This window comes from Uloborus diversus, chromosome 2, assembly GCF_026930045.1.
Source record: "Uloborus diversus isolate 005 chromosome 2, Udiv.v.3.1, whole genome shotgun sequence".
NCBI classification, from domain to species: domain Eukaryota; kingdom Metazoa; phylum Arthropoda; class Arachnida; order Araneae; family Uloboridae; genus Uloborus; species Uloborus diversus.
Window position 1 is genome coordinate 85,014,445 of NC_072732.1, and position 20,888 is coordinate 85,035,332.

The following is a 20,888-nucleotide window of genomic DNA, read 5'->3' on the forward strand; positions in this document are numbered from 1 at the left end:
CCAATAGAGGCGGGGACTTTTAGTATGTTTTCTTACTAACTACCCTTAACAATATTCTGAAGTCAAAAATTATTGCATATTCCATGCGCGCTACAATGTGTTCATCGACTGGACTATAGTAGCAGTTATGTTCCGACGTGAAAACTGCATGTGTTCTTCTAGTAGTTTTTCTACTTATTGATGATACCCTTCACAATATTGCAATTGTTACAACTGTAGCCTTTTCCAACTAAACAAGGACGTATCCAACTCAAAATAAAAGGGGGACAGATCCGTTATTCGGTCAATCAGTGGGGTCAATTCCCCACCCCCCAGGATTCTAGAACACTTTCTGCGCACTTTGTTGTTTTTCCCCTCTAATATGCATTGCATTAAGCTTATATAGGGGCAGCTGCCCACCTTGCCCTTCCCCCAGGGGCATGCACGAGGGGGGTGAAGGGACACCTGTTGACCTAGGCCTATGCCTGAAGGAGGCCCGAGATTTTTAAAAAGAGGGTCAAATATATGTAGGGACAAAGGGGCAAACAATATGAAGGGAGGCCCATAAAACTCATTTGCAACGAGCCCCAAAATTTTTGCGCATGCTCCTGCTCCCCCCCCCTTTTTTCTCTGGATATGAACCACAGTGTCAACCTAATGAAGAAGGTGTAATCTACCATCTGGAAATTATGAAATGTTTGAAAATTTTTTGGAATCAGGAGTGTGGATATTTTAATTAGAACGTTTGTACACACTTATGCATTCATATACTAAAACAACCTATTCATGGATATGGGAAATTTATATGGTTTAAAGTAATTTTTCAAACCATTCATCAGAAATCAGTTATGATTATGGACTAAACTTTTGTCAGGAGATGAACAAGAATATAAAGTTGCTCATAATATTACATTTTGAGTCTTTTGTTCATTTCCAGTTGTAAGTAGAGAATTACCAAGACTATGCTTATTTATTTATTTAGTTATCAATACTAAGTTACTTTTATGCTTTAGTGTTTCACGATTGAAATTAGATTTTTTGAATTTCTTACATCTGTCTGAAACCTGAATTATGTACCAATGATCAGAGCCTCTTTTTCAAAAATGTACTCACAGTTAACATGACAGCTTTAATGCTTTCGATATGGATTAAATTAATTTTTATAATTATTTTTCATTGCAGCATTTATCTATTTTAATAATTTTACTTATTAATTTTGTTTACTCCTTTAGTTTTAGAAAGTGAAAAAAGTATTCCTGATGAAATTGGCCCAAATACTGCATTAGTGAATACTTTACAATCAGAAACTGGTCTACCTCCAGCATTAACTGATGTAACTTTTACTTTACAGAGGGTATGTATTAAATTTCATATTGTGAGTGAAAAGAATTGCTGCATATTATTTTTTTTTAATACATGAATCAATCTCTTTCATGATTTCTTCCAATAGTTGTAGAAAGTTAAAGCATCATTGCTTTGCTGAGAAGTAAGGCAAAAAAAAAGCATAAAAGAAATTCTGAATAGTGAAACAATAAATGATAAATAAATGTTATGAAAGCATAGATTGCAACATTTTTGCATGCAAGTGCTTATAATTTTTATCATTTCTTGCTTTTACTGTTTCTGCACTAAGTTTATTTATTACTTCTAGCTTTATTTATTTCTTCATCCTGTTGTTTATTCTTAATGTTTCATTTTTCACTCTGCTGAATTTCATTATATCCCTGGCAGTGGTATAATCTTGAATGAAAGTTTGGGCGGGCTTAAAGTTGCAAATATAAAATAGTTATTGGAATTGAAGGACATTGATCCCAAAAAGTGGTGGTACGTTTGAGCTGTAATTAAATAAAGTAAGGAGACTTGAGAATGCAGGGGGAGGGGATTTCATCCACCCCTTTGCCTCTCGACTGCACCATTGGTCTCAGGTTAACAAATTTTTGCAAGAAGTTTCAATTTCTAAACCACAATTTTAATTTTCTTCATTGCTGAAGGCACAAGAATTTTTTTTCCCATGTTTTGCTTTTGTATGTAACAACACATTCTTTTAATTATCATCCATTCATCTTTCAATTTGCCCTTTCTATATTAAGGAGAGCCAAAAATAATCATGAATGTAAACAGTACTAAATAAATTTCTAATTGAATGTAGGAAAAAAGTATTTAAAGCACAGGAGGACAATGCTTGCTAATTTTCTTGCTCGGGCTCAAAAAATTTGCAACATGCAGTTTAATACCTCTATAAGCGACTTTCTTTGTTAAAAAAAAAAAAAAAATGCATCATTTATTTGTCAATCATGTTCTTACTTTGAATTTAATGTGCTTTGCAGGGAAACCTTGTTGGAATTTGTGGTACATTTGGAAGTGGAAAATCATCCCTTTTTGCTGCTCTTTTAGGTCAGGTAAAGTACTAATAATGACTTATTTTACTCTTCTACTTTTTTCAATAATCTTAACTTCAGGGATGAAAGTTTTCAATCTTTTAACAGATTCCCCTCTTTTTGAAAAAGTTTGAAACAGAGTGAGATAGAACAAGATACTAATCAAAAAGTAATAAATAATCCGAATGGGTTAAAGTATGGAGAAAATTAAAAAATAAATGAGTTTTTTTATTTGATTTGTATGATTGTAATTAAGAACCACTATTCATTGGCTAATGATAAAAAATAAATTATTCTTGATTAAAGTGAGACAATTAGTCATAATTTTATTTTTAAGCAAGTGCCATAGTTCTTCAGTGTATTTATTTATATTGTTTATTTTACATGGTTTCATAATTAAGTATGGAACTCTTGTTTTCAATCCTCTTATTTACTTAAAAATGAAATTTGGGACATGCCAGTTTTTATTTTGAAAATTTTTGTTTTGGGGAATTTTTGCAACTTTTACCTCTGTTTGATTTCATTCTTGCTTGTTCAACCAAAGAACTTCTGGCTAAAAAAATTATTCATTTCATAACATTTGCTAAGAACTACTTTTTTTCTCTTTTTTTTTATAATTTGTGAATAAAATTGATTTTTTCTGTACACCTACAATTATTTATATTCATGTTTTTGTTTTAGAAAAAACTTATTTTCTTCATTTTAAAAGCATATTTTAACTGGATTTCTGACTCCTTTTTTTGGCATCATTATTATAATTATTATTATCATTATTTTTAAGATGATAAGGAAAACATGAAAAATGGCTTGATGTTCCAAAAAAGTACAGTAGACCCTCATTTTATGGGGTTTCGATTATACATGGTTTAATATTTGACACCTTTATTTTATTTTACGCAGATGAGTTTCGGTTTTATGCGGATGCTGCAATGCAAACAGATAAAAATTTCCCCTCTTTCAAAATCCAAACTCCTAAAGATTGCAGCTTACGTGTAATTAACTGCATTTTAGTGTGCTAATAATCGAGCTTGGGCCACTGGAGAAGTTTTATGCGATTGGTTCCAGAGCTCTTTCCAGAAGTAAAGTTATTAAACTCACACAGTTTGGAACTTACTGGAAGAAGAGTTTTTAGGAGTGACAAAGGATTCCAAAACCAACGAGGATACTGACATCGGTGATGCACAACAAAAAACGTTCGTATTGAAAATTTTGAGCCATTCCTAGACAATGGAAATGATCTTTCTGATTTGTTAGTGAAGGAAGATTCTATCATGGAAATGAGGCAAGTGATCATGGATGCATTAATGCTCTGCAAAGAGTTACAGAGGAAAATTCTTAATGACTGCCAAAAGACTATCACAGCCAGCTCCTCTTTATAAGCAGAACATGAAATTAATTTATGTTTTCTTTATTCATGTTATGCACAAAAATCGATGTAAGTACATATTAAACTTATTATACAATTAGTCATCACTAGAATGAAGTATTTTTTTTATTTATGGAACCTAACCCCTATTTTAACACTGCTGTTAAGTCTCAATGTACGTGGCATTTACATGGAATGTAACCCCCGCGTAAAACGAGGGTCTACTGTATTCAAACAAAATAAATAAATGAATTAGTTTTTTTTTCTTTCAAATATAAAACAATTGAACACAGGCTTAAAGATGTGGTTCATTTGTTTGTTAGGCTCTATGCCTGGTCCGCTCAAATGACTTTCTAGAAAATAATTTTTTCTGTTAACCTCCACCTGGAGCTCTTAGTCTCTTATTTTGTTTAACTTGAGCAAATTTTATTGCTCAGAAGAACTGCACTATTTTAAAAAATAAACTAGTTTACTATTTAGATTCTAATCTAAATAAAATGGGATTGGAAAACATTGACATATTTTAACATACAATGTGGGCTTTTTTTTTGTTTTGTTTTTCTTATTTGATTATTATAAGGCAATTTTATTGACAGTTCAAAAATATTTGAAGAGTGCACTGAAAAAAAGCAAAATGTTATTTTTTATTTAAGTTGAGATCAATATAGTAACACTATGTTAATGGAGGAGAAATTGTTTTTGTTTAAACAGGTAAAAAAGAAGAAAGATCAAGGCAAAAAAAAAAAAAAAAAAAAACCACTCAAAATGTTCCTTTAAACAAAGAAAGGGTGGGGTTTAGAACTTTATAGCATGAATTTCTTGAACTCTGAAATGATTGATATTTCGCCCTTCATCCCTGTGTTCTTCACTTGAATTAACTCTAAGGATAAACATACCATTTTTTCAAAAAGTCAATCATAATAGAAGCAAGTTTTGCGTTCAAAAATCGTTATGAAAAAAAAGCCAAGATTCTAAGTATATCTTAAATTTATTGTTCAAAAAAGTGGAATAAAAAAACATGAGTAAAAAGGAAATTTAATTTTTCCATTCATGTAACATTGATAAAGGGGATTAATTGGTTGGATGGTGATGGGGACTAAGATTGCACTCTTTATAAATTTGTTTTAGATAATATATGCTGTCAGTAGTTGTGCTAGCTTAGGCCAAAAGGTAAATGGTTTATTTATTTATTTATTTTTAGTTATTTATTTATTTATTTTTTGAAATGTTGTGTAGAAATGCTTCTTTTTTTTTTCGTTTCATTGTTATTGTATTTTAGATGAGATTATTGAAAGGTCAAGTTGCAGTCAGAGGATCTGTTGCATATGTCCCACAACAACCATGGATCCTAAATGCAACCTTACGAGAGAATGTCCTGTTTGGCAATCTGTTTAGCTCAAAGAGGTTGTTATTCATTTCTGCACTTTTATTTTACACTTATGTTTGATTTTGAAATATGTATAAAATAATGCAAAATAAGCTATGATGAGCATCTTAAGTTTCCGAAAATATTAAATTGGCTTGTAATCATTTGCTGATGATTTATTTGCAACATTTGTATTACAATACACATTTGGCAAAAGAAAAAAAAATCTTTGTGGTATTAAAATTCAAATTTAATGTTAAGCTTCAAAGTCTGTCTGATGCTTTTGTCTTTTGAATAAAAATATGTATGTTTTTAGGTATTATGAATCTGTTTATTGCTGTGGATTACCAGATGATATTGCTGCACTACCTGGTGGTGATCAAACTGAAGTAAAGTTAATCTTTATTTTCTTTTTTAATTTACATTGCCAATAACTTAACTGTCATTTTCCTTATTTTCTGTTCCATAATTGTTACATGTTTTTTTTTCTTTTCAAAGAATAGTTTTCTGTTTATGAATGTATTTATCTTTTAACAATTTATTCTCTTTATGTATTTCTTTTTCAAAACAATTATTAGTATGTTTCACTTATTTGCACTTCTTTTTGTGTGTTATTCATAAGAGGGTTAATAACTGAATGACATGTATGCAGAATATGCAGATACTCAAATTTTTTATTTTGAGAAGCATTTTAGCCTAATGTGGGGAAAGGTTGGCCAGAACAAGAAATTTCAATACACTGGAGCTTCATAAATATTTATCCAGTTTCTACCCCTCCATTGTATTAATATTGGCTATACATGCAGTTACAAAATAACCAATATATTAACGTTAAACCTAAACCTAATTCCTAAAAAGGAGTAATTTTTTTAAACTTCTAGTCAGATTTTGCACTAATGAAAATGCATATTTCATGCCAGAAGTTCTCATTTTGGTCACTGTGTGTTGCCATGTGCAGAACTCTAGTACAAGACACTTAGCACACAGTTGCTTCCAATATTCGTCTATTTCTAACTAATCCAGATCGTTCTAAGTTTAATATACCTGTGGATAATACTCTAAATCAGATATTGCATGCAAAAATGTGATACATATTTCAATTTATAAAGTTTTGCAATTAAAATATTACGATCTCTTTTTAAAAAAAGTTGACAATTTGCAGAATCTGCATTTTCAGGTTTTTCTGTATTGGTTTAGCCCAACCTTATGTTTCATAATTTGTTGATGGTGCCAGTAACACTCCCTTCTGCAAGAAGGATTTTATGTTCTCATGTTGTGGCAACCCTCAAAAGAAAAAAACATAAAAGCAGTACTACTAAAAATTTCACATGCAAATCTGTGCCATGAACCCCTGGTGGGCACTTCTGATATAGCACTTGACTTCTGATCTACAACGTAAAAATAAAGTCATTTATCTTTGAATGCTTATTGCCTTTCCAAAGTTCTAAAACTTCTAGACTTAATCTGAAAATAACCTCAGATGTTTGTTTTCTTTTACTTATGATTTACTTCTTTTTTTATTGAAACTTGCTAATAGGAAGTATAGTTACTAGAATAAATTTTACCTAGTATTTCATAAATACCATTACAGTTCCTATCCATTTTTAATTCAAGGTATTCATTTCACTTATTGATTCCAGAACTGAAACAGTACTCTATGAAAACGTACTGCTAAAATTATTTTCAATTTCATGCATTTTCTGCTTTCAACATAAGATAGTAAACATATTTAACATTCTTCATTTACTTTGTAGTACTTACCCGAGCTGGATACTTAATAAAAGCATATTTCAACTATGATACCCTCAAACGAGGAACCAAGCACCTGTTCATGTGCAATATACCTTGTTATGCTTCCATTATTGCAACATATTTAATTCTGTATCATGTACATTGCATTATTGTGCAGAGTGTGAAACTTTATATAAGTAGAAAATTTTTAATTATTATGGGGAAACGGAAAGTAATTAATGTCTTTTTTTTTTCAAACAAATAAATGGTTAGAAATTTTTATTTTTTAACAATGATATAATTACCTTCATTATCAACAACTTTTTGGTAGTGACGTTAACAAATTTTCTATCTGGGATTGGTAGAAATTAATCAATTTTTGAGCAAGTTATCTGGAGAGGGCAGTTTGGATATTAGACAAGTTTTTTTGTCACATATGGATCAGAATAAAGTGACAACAGGTAGTGCAGTGTCTATTGGGTATAATGGGTAAAGTAGTTCCCCACAGCTCAATAATTTTTTAAGTGTTTGCCTTGAGCAGTATGGTTTTGCATCATCATGTTTCAGGATATCTTCTTTTCTGCTGAGAATAGTGGAAATATTCTCACCACAAATTGCACCATCTCATTTCCCTTTCTTCCTATATCACTAAAACACTTGTTCTGAGACAAAAATTAAAACATTTGCATACTAGATAGCAAAAGGCTAGTTGATAACGAGGGTAATTACTCCATTGATTAAAATAAGAACTTTTAAAAATTTATTTATTTGAAAAAAGCATTACTTATATATATATACCAGTCCTCCTAATACAAGTTGTGAGTAATTTTATTTATTTTCTCAAATTTCTATATAATTTTTTATTGGCTTTTAACGTTAATTTTTGTGTGATCGCGAGAATTATTTCCTAGTATCATTTTAATATCCTGTTTTATGATTTTCTTTTTCAGTTAGGTGAACGTGGTGTCACTCTCAGTGGTGGTCAAAAGCAAAGAATTTGTCTAGCAAGGGCACAATATGCTGACAAAGATTTATATCTTTTAGATGATCCTTTATCTGCAGTTGACACTCAAGTAGGACTCCATATTTTTCAACATTGCATTAAAGGTGCCCTGAAGGAAAAAAGCGTTTTACTAATTACACATGAATTAAAAGTGAGACTTTTTTAAATAAATAATTCATATCAGGGTTGTTTAAACCACGGCTTAACAATGGTTTAAACCACGTTGGTTTAAACCATTGTTTAAGCCGTGGTTTACACCAAGTGTTTTTTTTTTAAAACCATGTGGTTTTTTTTTCAAAAATGTTTTTTTTTTTTTTTTTTTTTTGAAAAATTTCATTGTTTCCCCCCAAATATTTTAATAAATTTAACATACAGTAGACCCTTGTTTTACGCATGTTTATTTTATATGGTTTAAAATTTGACACCTTTATTTTATTTTACACGGATGAGTTTCGGTTTTACGTGGATGTGGCAATGCAAACAGATAAAATTTTCTTCTGTTTCAAAATCCAAACTCCTAAAGATTGCAGATTAGGCATAATCAACAGCATTTGGCGTGCTAATAATTGAGCTTGGGCCACTGGAGACATTTTATGCAATTAATTTCAGCGCTCTTTCCAGAAGTAAAGTTGTTAAACTCACACAGTTCAGAGCTTTTAGGAGTGACAAAAGAGGGCAAAACCAACAAGGATACCGACGCCGGTGACGCACAACCAAAAACGTTTGTATCAAAAATTTTGAGCCATTCCTAAACAATAGAAATGATTTTTCTGATTTGTTAGTGAAGAAAGATTCTATCATAGAAATGATGCAAATGATCATGGATGCATTAATGCTTTGCAAAGGGTTACAGAGGAAAATTCTTAATGACTGCCAAAAGACTATCATAGCCAGCTCCTCTTTATAAACAGAACACGAAATTAATTTGTGTTTTCTTTGTGCATGTTGTGCATAGAAATCTATATAAGTACATATTAAACTTATTATACAATTATTCATCACTAGAATGAAGTATTTTGTTATCTGTGGTACCAAACCCCTATTTTAACACTAGTATTAGGTCTCAATTTACACGGTTTTGATTTACGTGGCATTTCTGTGGAACGTAACCCCCGTGTAAAACAAAGGCCTACTGTATTATTGCGAAGAGTAAAATCTAATTAATGCAAAGTAACTAGCAAAGCTTTATAGATAAATTACAGATTTAATACATTTAGAAACTTATATTTTTTAAGGTTATGCAAGTTCGCCAGATAGTTTTTATTTATTTATTTATTTATTCTTTTTTTAAATCTATGCAGCTTTCCTATTAGGTACATAAATATACAGGACAAATCCACTAAGTTTTTCTAAAATTACATGGAAAAAATCCAAGTACCTCTTTATAATAATTTTTTAACTATCATTATTTTTTGATCTTTTGTATTTCAAAATCATCCAAAAAGCATATTTCAAACAAAACTTCATATAATACCTAATTTGCATGATTACCAAGGATTTATTGAGACAGATGTACCATTGAAGCAATGCGTAGTGTACATAAATCTTAATGCTGGAATATTTAAATGACAAGAGAAAAGAAATAACTAAAGAAGTCCAAGAACACTTAGAGTAGTCATAAAATTTCGCTTATACTTGCACACTTTTTGCATCCCAGATAGATGATGCAGTCAGAGCAAAGAAAAGAAAAAAGAAAATATATAAAATTATGAAAACAGAAAATATTCATGTAACACAGTGCTTTTATCAAAAGAATTAATGCCAATTTTTTTCTTTCAAATAACATTTTTTCCCCTTAAATATAATCAAAGAAATTGCATGTATGAATGGTGGAAGAATCAATAAACATTAATTTTTATAACAGTCTACATTATTAAAATAAGTTAAAAGAATATTTTTATACTGAGGCTTTTAATTAATATTATTTTTTTTTCTTTGATAAAAATTGTATTCCTAAATGCATTAAACCAGGAGAAATAATGTCTACAATGGAAAACAAAATGATTTTCTTTAAACCTAACTGTCCTGTTTGTATAATTGTTGTCAGTGAAATATTAGATAAAAAAATTACATGATTTGTATTTTTTTTTTAAATCTTTAAACACAATGTGCAATAATCTTTTAAAATTTGATTTTTAAAGTTCTGTAATGTAAATCAGATTTGTGATTTATTTGTAGATAACTGTAAATGAATCACAAGTCTGTCTCCAGGTTTCAGGATGCGTGATTTTAATTTTACTTTTATTTTTTTATTTATTGAAAATAACTATGATTAAGGGTAAATTAACAAAAATTTATTCTTGTTATTTGTAATTAATAATGTGTGAACTAGTAAATTATTTCTTTGATTATTTATACAAAGGCCCATTTACGTATTGTATTTTTAAAAAGATTTTCAAACAATATCTTCCTATAGAAATCTCTACATATGAGGAAGTGAAATTACAAGGTTTTACTCTTAATTATTTAATTAATTACGAAGAAATTAGACACAACTGTGAATATTAAACATTCCTTAACAATTAATTCATAAAATCTCCATGATTTTCCTAAAACGAAATTGTTTTTCTTGCAAATAGTAATAAGAACCAAAAAAAAAACGGGTTAAAAAAAAAAACTTTTTTTATTTTTTTCAAAACAAAAACCAGTTTTTATGCCAACCCTGATTCATATAATTTAATTTAGCACTAGTGTATCTATCAATGCTTCATTGTTACTAAAATTATGTGTATGCAGTAAAAGCTGAATTATCTAAAAAGAAAATTCTGAGCGTACACATTTTTCAGATTGTTATGCGTATAAAAATGCCAGCTCATATTGAACATATTTAGACTACTAGAAAATGAAACTGAAAATTTTAATGTTATTGTTTCAAAGTGGCCATAACAGTCAACAAAAATCATTATTGCAAAAGCAGGTCATATACAGAATTTGCAAATGTAAAAACAAACCATTCTCTTATGCGAGTATGGAAGTTTCACACAAGTTACTTTTATTTTTTTTCTGAGTCCTTATTTCTAACCTTAGTGCTATTGTTGAAGCATTGCATTTTCTAAATGGTGCAATCTTTATACAAAAGGTGGAGAAAATGCAATCTTTTTGTGAAATCCAGTTTACCAATGGGCAAATGAATGTTTCTTCAAAATGGCTAAGTATTTCAAATCGCCTCAGTAAATTAATATTTATTGTGTCAAAAATCTTTTTTGTACTTTTCATCATTAGTTAAAATTACTATTGTTATTTTACTTATTAGTTTTAAAACGTAATTTACTTTTGAAATACTTTTTGTGAAAAGATTTGTTTCCTATGTAATATATGACATTATATAACAAAAAATTTAATTTCCTTAAACTTGAATGGTAAAGAACAGTCAGTTTAAATTTACATAAGTGCCCAAAATCATATACTTTTATTTTTTATGGTTTGAAATACTTTTTATTGTATTTGCCAATTAGTTCTAGATTTATTAATTTAAACATTGTCAGTTAAAATGTATGTTGTGAATTAAGTCTAAAAAGTGATAGTGTAATAAATAGACAAAAGTAAGCAAAAGAAAGTGCAGCTCATATGGCTGCAGCAGAGTGTAGTTTAAAAAATGGCTTGAATTAATTTAATTTAAAATTTTAATTTAAATTATATCACCTTAAATTTTTCTATTCATCATTCAACTGTTAATTTTTTTTTTGTTTGAATCTTAAAGCCTGTACAGGTTTTAGACTAATGGGAATTTAGTTGGTAGATTTGAGAAAATGGCTATAATTCAAAAATCTATATATAATTAAGTAGGAGGCAATATTTGTATGGGGGAACTGGAACTGTCAAAAATTATAATTGCTCTGTAGCTCCTTATTTCTTGCACTGAAAAACAGGTTCCTAGTAATTTAAAAATGTGATGAGTTAATTGTTTTCATTCTAAATTTCCTTTCTTGAACTGTACTTGTTTCAATGTTAATAATAGTTTGATATAAGTCGATTGTCATTTTTTGCTATGAATATTTATTTTTTTATTTCTTACTGTACTAAAATGACTCATATAACTTTCTTTTTTGCTTATAAATATGTGTTTAATATTTCAGTATCTTTCTGAGTGTGATTCTGTTTTGTTTATGAAAGATGGTACAATTGTTGACCAAGGTACTCATACTGATCTTATAAACAAAGATTCAGAATATGCTGCTTTTATTCAGTTACATGTTAAGGACAATGGTTCAAAAGAGGATATCATGAATGGTAATTAACCTTTCTTCAGTTCCCTTTGATTCTATTTTTTTCCCAACCAGTCATGTTTGTAATGAATTTTCACATCATTACAACCAATTTGGAGATGCTTAAAAGCACAGTTGATTCTGATTTGAAATGCTTAATGTACAGGTAGTTATCAAAATAATGGAAACACCTGTAAATAAAAGTGACGTTTTTAAATACGCTTTGTAAGTAAAGAATAAAACTAGATATCTATTTTTTTTTTATAAATAGCAATGTGTATGATCTGGTTGTATTTGGTAGTTTAACGGAAGTTCTGGAAGTCTTGGATTTTTTTCAAGCGCGTGAAATGTCGAACCTCTCAATTTTTTAAAGAGGCCAAATTGTTAGAGTGTGTCTAGCTGGAGCAAATGTAACTGAAACATCTCAACTTTTTGGCATTTCTAGTGGTACAGTATGTAAAGTCATGCTAGCATACACACATTGCGGTAAGACAAGTTTGGCAAAGCAAAACAGTGGAAGGAAAGAGAAGCTCATTAAGTGAAACTGACAGGTGTGAAGTGGAGTGTAGCGTCTAAAAAGTGAACAACAGCAGCAAAAGTGACCACAAAACTCAATCACGATCTGGGTTCACCAGTGTGAGTGATTATAGTTAGCAGAGCTACTGCTTCAAAAGTATTGTAGACAGTTGGAAGGTTCACTGTGAGCAGCTGCTACTAGTTTCTAGAAGGCTCTTGATCTTTATCAAATCACAAATAATAAATAATAATAATAAATGTTTTATTGCATGTAAACCATAAATATTCTGTCATTTTAAGTAAACCTTTTATTTTTAAAATACTGCTTAAATGGTTACTTATATTAAAAAAAAACTTTAATATATAGCTGAAAATAATATTTTGTATTTGAAAAATGACAGTTGGTTTGTTCCTTTCAGTGTACAAATTGTCAGCAGATGAGCCTCCTGAAGCTATTAAACGCAGAAGTCCAAGTTTATCTACGACTTTAAGCTCTAAGTCAGAATTTGATGAACCTGAAGTAAATGATGGTAGTGTATCTTTCTTCTGACATAGTTAGACATTCTTTATCACATGCTCTAATTTTACTCTTTTCATTTAAAAACAGAATTTAAAGAAATCAACTTATCTGACATCTTATGTGTTTTGATAGTTCATGAGTTATAATCAGTTATAAAAAAGATGATTCATCCTAATTGAAACATTCTAATGTATTCAATCAGTCAAAGGTCAAATATTCACTGGATTTTTCACCTTTTTTTTTGTCCAAAATATACTTTTTTTTTTTTGGCATCTATTCTGAAAATTTCGCTTTTCCTTTTTCAATTCTTATTTAGCTCCAGAAAAGAAGCTAGTAAATAAAATATATGTTTAAGTTTATTTTCATTAAATCCTTTGTTAGAAAGTTTCTAAATGAAATTTCAAGTGTTATAGTTAAACAGAGAGTTGCTACTTTGCTTTTATTTTTGTTTCGATTTTGTTAAGTTTATAATAAACATACCTGCTAACTGTTACATGTAAAAATTATCTGTGAAATGTTATGTAATGAGCTGATGACTTCCATCACCATGACATCACATGACTTCCTTTTACACCAATTTAATGCTATTTCCCCATTATTGGCAATTTTTATGTGATTCAATAGCTAACTCTAAATATCATCAACAGTGGCCAAATTGAAACCAGATTTAAAAATAAAAAAAAAAAATTAACTGTAATTTGAATTCCGAAACTTTGAATTCAAATTATGTTTTTCGCAATCACGAGTTGCGACAAGATTCCACTGGTTAGAGTTATTGTTTCTAGAAATGGCTCCCCCGCCCAAGCATGTCCCTCCTCCTGGGTGGTTACGTGTATATAGTTGTGTGCGTAGGCTTACGTGTGTGCACGTAGGCGTGTGTATGTGTGTAAAGGCGTGCGCGCGTAGGTGACTGTGTATGAGCATGCGTGTGTAGGACATGGACGCCACCGCCCAGCAAAAGTGGATTCCGGGGGACAGTGCTCAGGACCAGCCGCGCCGCCGCCGGTGGACGGTGGTGCTGCAGGCCTGGTCCAAGCTGAAAAAGGAACCGGAACATCAAGGACTGTCAAGTGAGAACAATAAGCAATCGTGATTGCTCAAAAAAATCGCCAAATTTGTCACCATGTTGGTGACAAAACTTGGCAACCAAAAGACTGTGTCCGCCAAATTATAAAAGGAGTATGACTTTGCATCGAAATTACCAGTGATTTCCCCCAAAAAAGGTGCAAAAGATCCCTTTAGAAATACCTGAATGCAACCAAAAGGGGAGATGCACAACTAGACCCCACTAGTAGTCTAAGTACCAAATTTCAACTTTCTAGGATATTCCGTTCTTGAGTTACATGACACACATACACACTTACACACATACAAACATACGCACATACATACGTACATACAGACACCACGAGAAAACTTGTTGTAATTTACACGGGAATCGTCAAAATGGATATTTTGGGCTTCTATACGTTCTTAGGTATATATGCACGTGTGGTCGGGTTGAAAAAAAACTCAACATTGATTCAGGGGTGAGCAAAATGGAAATTAAGGTCGATTTTTGAGTGAAAATTTTTTTACGAATACAATACTTCCTTTTTTGTAAAAGGAAGTAAAAAGGTATACATTTATTATAAGTAAATTTTTATATTTCACTTATTTTAGTGCAATAATAATATTGATAATTAAAATCTTGCAAATTTTTAGCAGTTTCAAATTTTTGAAGAACTTTCAAGTTCTGATGATGGCATATTCCCCCCCCCCCTTTTAAGTAAATAAGCTTTAAATCAAAATTTGACTTTTATTTCTTAATTAGCACAGTTAATGACTTAGCTATATTATAATGTGCTGTGTGAATTTGAGTCATAATTTTGAATTTTAATAAAGCATGCTCTTCTAAGAACCTGCTTTTGTACATTTTTAAATTGACATGATTGAAAGTTCAATTGTATGTATATTTGTAATACAATACTTTTATTATGTGTATTTCTTTAATAACATGAATTTATCATTTCATTTATTTATTTTGCAGGACATTTGACAGAAGATGAAAAGGTTTTATCTGGTACCATTTCCTGCCACACATACATGGGATATATTTATGCTGCGGGCGGCCTCATAATTTGCTGCTTAGTTTTAATATGGTTCTTAATTCATGCTGCTTCTGCTGCATTTAGTAAATACTGGCTGAGTCATTGGCTTTCTCGAGGAGATGGGGTATGTTAAAGTTACAATTTACATGTCTGTTTCAGACCTCAATTAAGGTGCATGCCAATTGTAGTATTTCTACAAAAAGGGCAACTCAGTTTTTTGTCTGTAACTTTATTGGTAGTTGATCAAGTATCGTGCTTGTTTTTTGTATAGAATGTTGAAATGAATCTAACTGATGTCACAACATAAAGGTTTTTTCTTTTCCAAAGATGATAAAATGTTTCAGAATTTTTAGCATTGTTCTTCCTTGGTTTTTTTCAAAGCAAGATCTTCTCTTCCGACTGTCAGTATAAAAAAACTTACTCCACTTCGTTTTACAGAAAAACTAAAAATTATAACCATTTAAATTAGTTTCTTTAAACTTGCATGTTTTTAAATGTATTTTTGGGTTAAAAAAATGAGTGCTGTTAATTTAATTATTTGCTTTCATTACTATTTTTCAATCAACTTTTATCAATGACATATGTTTTGTTTGTTAGTAATGAACTACAAACCTAATTATTCTCAATGTTTTCTCAATGTCGCTCATTTGGAAGAAGAGTGCCACAATACGAAGAAATGAAATTTTACAGGAGAAGCGTTTGAAGTTTAACTCTGCAGGAAATTTGCTATAAGAAAAGGAAATTTGTAGTGCTCTCCAGTGGTTAATATTAAAACAAAAAAATCTAAAAAAATCTAATTATTTTCCAAAGAAAATAATGTCATTTGAATCCCTTTAAGCAAAAAAAAAGAAGGAAATTGAAAATTTCTTATTGTGGCACTTCTTCTTCCAAACGAGCAATATGTATTTGAGAAAAATTGTCCCTTATTTTATGCATTTTATTGGTTTTTGTAATTTTTAAGGCTGTGTTTCCTTTTTGTTTCAGGTTTATGTTTTCATGTTCTCAGTTTTTAGTTTTATTATATGACTGTTAACATTTTAAGCTTCAACATCTCTGATTTGAAAAAAACAATTACCGATACTTAAAAATACACCGATCTAAGCACATAAAAATATTTTAGCAAAATTACAACGTTTGTTTGACTATCCATTGAAACATAATTGTTGCATTTCTGCTACAATAAGAAACATGGCAAAAACTTTCCAACATTTAAATTTTCAAATTTATGTGGAAAGTTCTCAAACAGTTAATACTTTAGTTGTAGCAAAGCACATACACCACATTTCTCACAAACAGTTTGTTGGAATCTTTGCGTTTTGGGTACGTACATGAGATTCTTTTGTCAGCTCGATTACATATGTGTGCTCAGTTTCATATTGGAGCATTCATTAATTAAGGTGACATATGCTGAGAGTAGAACTTTTATATTATATATACTTATATTTCTTTCTATCCTCACCTCAACTTTGCTGTTTCTCTCCCTTGGACTCATTTTGAAAAGGGTTTCTTTAATTTCAAGGCAAAAATCAGCCAAATTCAACAACTTTTCATTTTTTTCTTCAATTCTACATGCACATGTTTTTATAATAGCCAAGCAATCAGCATTATTATATTTAAATGACAAAACATACCAATTTGTCATCTTTTGCTCCTTTAATAAATATTTTTAGAGCTTCATATCAAGGAAGAAATGACCAGTTGTTGCATTAATGCATCAAACAAATTACAAATTTTGTATTGATATTCTAAATTTTCTGCAGCAAAAGTATTTTCACACAAACAATTTCTTACTTTCATGAAAAACACTTTCTGGATGTATCCAATCTTTAATGCAGTACAAAGTTTAACCAAAAAGTCAGCAATAAACAAGTGCAGTTTCATCAGAAACTAGCTTAAATTCTAGAAATTAATGGAGTATTTCCATCTTCTAAAAAGAAGTTGAGCAATGTGTGTGAACTGAACTGTTCCGGAGTAGAAACAATATCTGAAAATTATCTCACTAGGTCAATGCCATAGGCTTTTTGTGTTCTTTGCAGATATTAAACCTGATAAGGTATGGATTAATAACAGATAAATCTCTACAAATATGATCAAATAAAATTGTGGTAAGATAAGATTCTAAAACAATCTTTACTAATATTATAAAGAGAGAGGACGAATTTTTGTGTGTTTATATGTTCGAGGTAATCTCCGGAACCACTGCACCTATTTGAAAAATTCTTTCACTGTACGAAAGGTGCCTTCTCACTGAGTAACATAGGCTATAATTCGAAAAAATCCGATAAATAGTTCTTTTTTAATTCCAATTCAGGCCCAAATTTCACGTAAATTGCCTATTATTGGCTATTAAATAGGGGAAAAATTGCTTGCACATATTAATATTATATATCGTTGAAAAGGGTAGAATTTTCCGCGTTCTAAGCAATTTGTTTCGATGCTCTAACTTCATTACGACTGGAGTAATTTGCATTTTTAGCTCGAACTCTTTTAGGCTTAGCTGAAATTTAGGTACTACTTTCTTCATTAACTCTATCAATAAAAAGTGAAGGAATTGTCCCACAGTTTTCTTTTTGACACCATTGAAAAAGGCGACATTTTTTACTCTAGAAATATCTCGACCTAAGGTCAAAAAAATTAGCTTCTACCTTCAAAGGGGAAGTTACAAGCGTTTTTAAATCAATTTCGAAATATGTCATTTTAATTCAGGCAGTCAACTATTTTATTTTCACGTTTCCACGGTTACGCTTTTTAAATCCATTGTTGTATATCGTTAAACTTATTTTATTTCATGTTTCCATGGTTACGCTTTCAAAATCCATCTTTCACATTTTAATTTCTTAAAATAATTTTAATATCTGTCCTCAATGTTTGGAAGGGTAACTTTGCATTTTTTTTTCTTTTTCTTTTATTTAAGCCTGGTTGTTGAATATATGTCATTCGACACAATTTTTATTCTCAAGGTAGACCAAGCAAAGCCAGGAAAATGCAGTTCTTAATATATAAAGATGTGAAAGCTACTGTTAACGTGATCATAAACTTTTTGTTTGTTTGGCGAAAAATATCTGCTTCACTCGTAAAAGGACTGGCTTCCGGTAGCGTAGTCGCTTGGCGTGTAAGGCCCTGAGCAGTTCAGTCTAGGATTATTGTTTTAAGGCAACCGTTAATGAAATTCATTGTTTTGGTGATTTGTTTTGAAATAAAAGAAACTTTTGATTTGTTTTTATCCGAGTGAAATGTACGACATTCTCTTTTTTTCTGACTGATTTTTGAATGGTCCACGGCATGTTTTTTTTTTCGTTAGAGGGATGGATTATGATAGCGTGGTTGCAGGGCATGTTTGGCGATAAACAATAGAGTTATGGAATTATTTTTACATTTCAAAGATATTATTTGATGACTTTTTTTTGTTTATTTGGCGAAATATTTTATATTGCAGTAAAAACCGCTTCACTCCCTAAATAGAGTTTTAAAGCAAATGTAAATCCAATTTAATCATTTGACGAAAAGTTTTAAATTCCAAAGAAACTTAAATAGGTTTTTTTTTTTTTGAAAAGGTGAGTACGCATTTTATACAAAGAAACATGATCATTTCACATCAGACGGGGAGGCGTCATTTTTTTTTTAATTCAACGGACCTCCATTAAATTTTTAGCATGAGCATCGCTGTGCGGGTACTGCTAGTAGATTAATAAAAAGGATAGGAAATAGAAAGCATACAAGAAGGAAAAGTGTCATGTGGCTACAGTTAATCATAATATGAATGATACTTTTTAACACGTCATATTTATGTAAATAAATCTTAAAAATAAAATGTAAATTCTTTAAAATAAAAAATAATTCTATCTTTTAGTACTTACTATTCATAATGTTATTGTCTTCTTCAATTTCTCAATATGGATAAAATATTTTCACCTTGTTAGCAATTCGGAACTCAGCGCTCGAATACGCTACCTTGCGTTGATTTACAAAACTGCCAATGAAACTAAAACATTGCCACGTTGCGTTCCACGTGTGTCTGTTGACGTAAACACAGGCAGTTTGTTCTAAGTATTTATTAACGCAATCGATGAGTCTTAGTTTGCTTTCAGCTACAGAAATTAATTCGTCCCTTAGTAGTATTCTCGAGCTTCTCAAAATAATGTTAGTTTTCCTTATTTCCTTCTAAAATATGAGTTGATTGAAAATGGTGAAAGCGAAAACTGGATTTTAACAAACTTGGATAACATTATACAAGGTAAAAAATTTTATTGTTTTGTATGAATTTGTAAGAATATGAGTTTTTTTTTAATCTTAAATTAATTTAACTAACAATCTTTTACAGCAGCATTTAGTTGGAATGGACGGTATGCAAAATATTTTCTTGAATATATTATCGTAGAACAAAATGAAAAATGTTTCACCGAGAAAGAATTTACTTTATTCCTTTTATTCTCAGCTGAAAGGTTTCGCCAAATTTGTTTAGGGTTATAGTTTTAGTTTTGTGCAAGCAAAGTAGCCTTGGCGAGATTTCGCGTTTTTAGTTAAACCATTTTTAATTTTTATCACGAGTGGAATAAAATGGTAGTAAGATTACAGAATTCGATAAGTAAAAAGAAATAATGGTCAATCAACTGAAAAGAAAACTACCACCATATATCCGTAAGAATTCTGTAGATGATTTGCATTACTTGACATAGTTAAATCGTAACTCAGAAATTAGAAAAATCGAAACAGAAAAATTTTAAATTAACCGATTCAGGAATTCGAGAGAAATAACTCAGCCAGCAACAAATGCAAAACAATAAGTATAAACAAAGAAGTATCATCTTCTTTCGATAATAATTTGTAATGTCATATTGAATTTTCTAGCATTAATTGTTGTTCTTGTCAGGCCACAATTATTATTTAGTTTTATCAATAATTGATAAATATCGAATTCAACATCGTGGAAATAGCTGCTTAGAACTACGAACTACGTAGTTTGCATTAATCTTTGACGTTTAGTAATGCTTCTTGAATTCTCATTTCTTCCTACGTGGGCCAGAATATCCACAAGACTTTGAAAATTAATTTAAAAAGAATAAAGCGAAAAATATCATACATACGAACAAAAATCACAACACTTTTAGCATTTTCTTCGTTACCACATGCGTTTGTTTTAGTTTTTAAGTCGGCCATTAGACAGTGACTGCAGTGCCCCCTATAGTTCGTTGGAGTTGCGAATTGAAAACCCTTTATGTATTTCACACCAAAATGAACAAGGTTTTGTTTTTATCTATATTTTTTACATTAAAAATTAAAGAAGAAATCAGATATTTGCATCATACAGGAAATGCGTGTGGGATTTATTTTTTAGGGGTGGGGGGGAGGTGAAATATTTTCTAAAATTTACTTGAATTTAAAGGGTTTTTTTTTTTTGGTTTTAATTATATAAAATTGTCTTTAAAATATTTTTTTATCATTAATTTTATTTTGTCAAACTGAATGTTTTAGTATGTCATCACTTTTATAAACTTTGAAATGTTTCAATTTGTTATTTCAGAATAGAACTTTTCGTTCAACTATTGATGATGATGATGTGCACCAAATCTCAAGTAATTTTTTGCCAAGTATTTCTCAGAATCCTGACTTAGAGTTTTATCAGCTGGTTTATGGCCTTTCAGTTGTTGCTATTCTGATTTTTAGCCTCATTCTTGGATATTTGTTTACTAAGGTAATTTTTTCAAATACACAGCAATATTGCTTATTTAAAAAT

The 20,888-nt window shown here is 30.2% G+C and overlaps 1 protein-coding gene across 1 annotated transcript in view; it reads left to right on the top strand.

Moving 5' to 3' along the window:
• Positions 1-20,888, top strand: part of LOC129235269 (ATP-binding cassette sub-family C member 5-like) — a 138,176-nt gene that overhangs the window by 76,931 nt on the left and 40,357 nt on the right. The window contains exons 13-21 of the mRNA XM_054868981.1: positions 1,212-1,333; positions 2,307-2,378; positions 5,003-5,127; positions 5,406-5,478; positions 7,771-7,974; positions 11,900-12,053; positions 12,964-13,074; positions 15,094-15,278; positions 20,676-20,846. Coding sequence (XP_054724956.1) covers positions 1,212-1,333; positions 2,307-2,378; positions 5,003-5,127; positions 5,406-5,478; positions 7,771-7,974; positions 11,900-12,053; positions 12,964-13,074; positions 15,094-15,278; positions 20,676-20,846 — 1,217 coding nt within the window. The remainder of the gene's footprint in view (positions 1-1,211; positions 1,334-2,306; positions 2,379-5,002; positions 5,128-5,405; positions 5,479-7,770; positions 7,975-11,899; positions 12,054-12,963; positions 13,075-15,093; positions 15,279-20,675; positions 20,847-20,888) is intronic.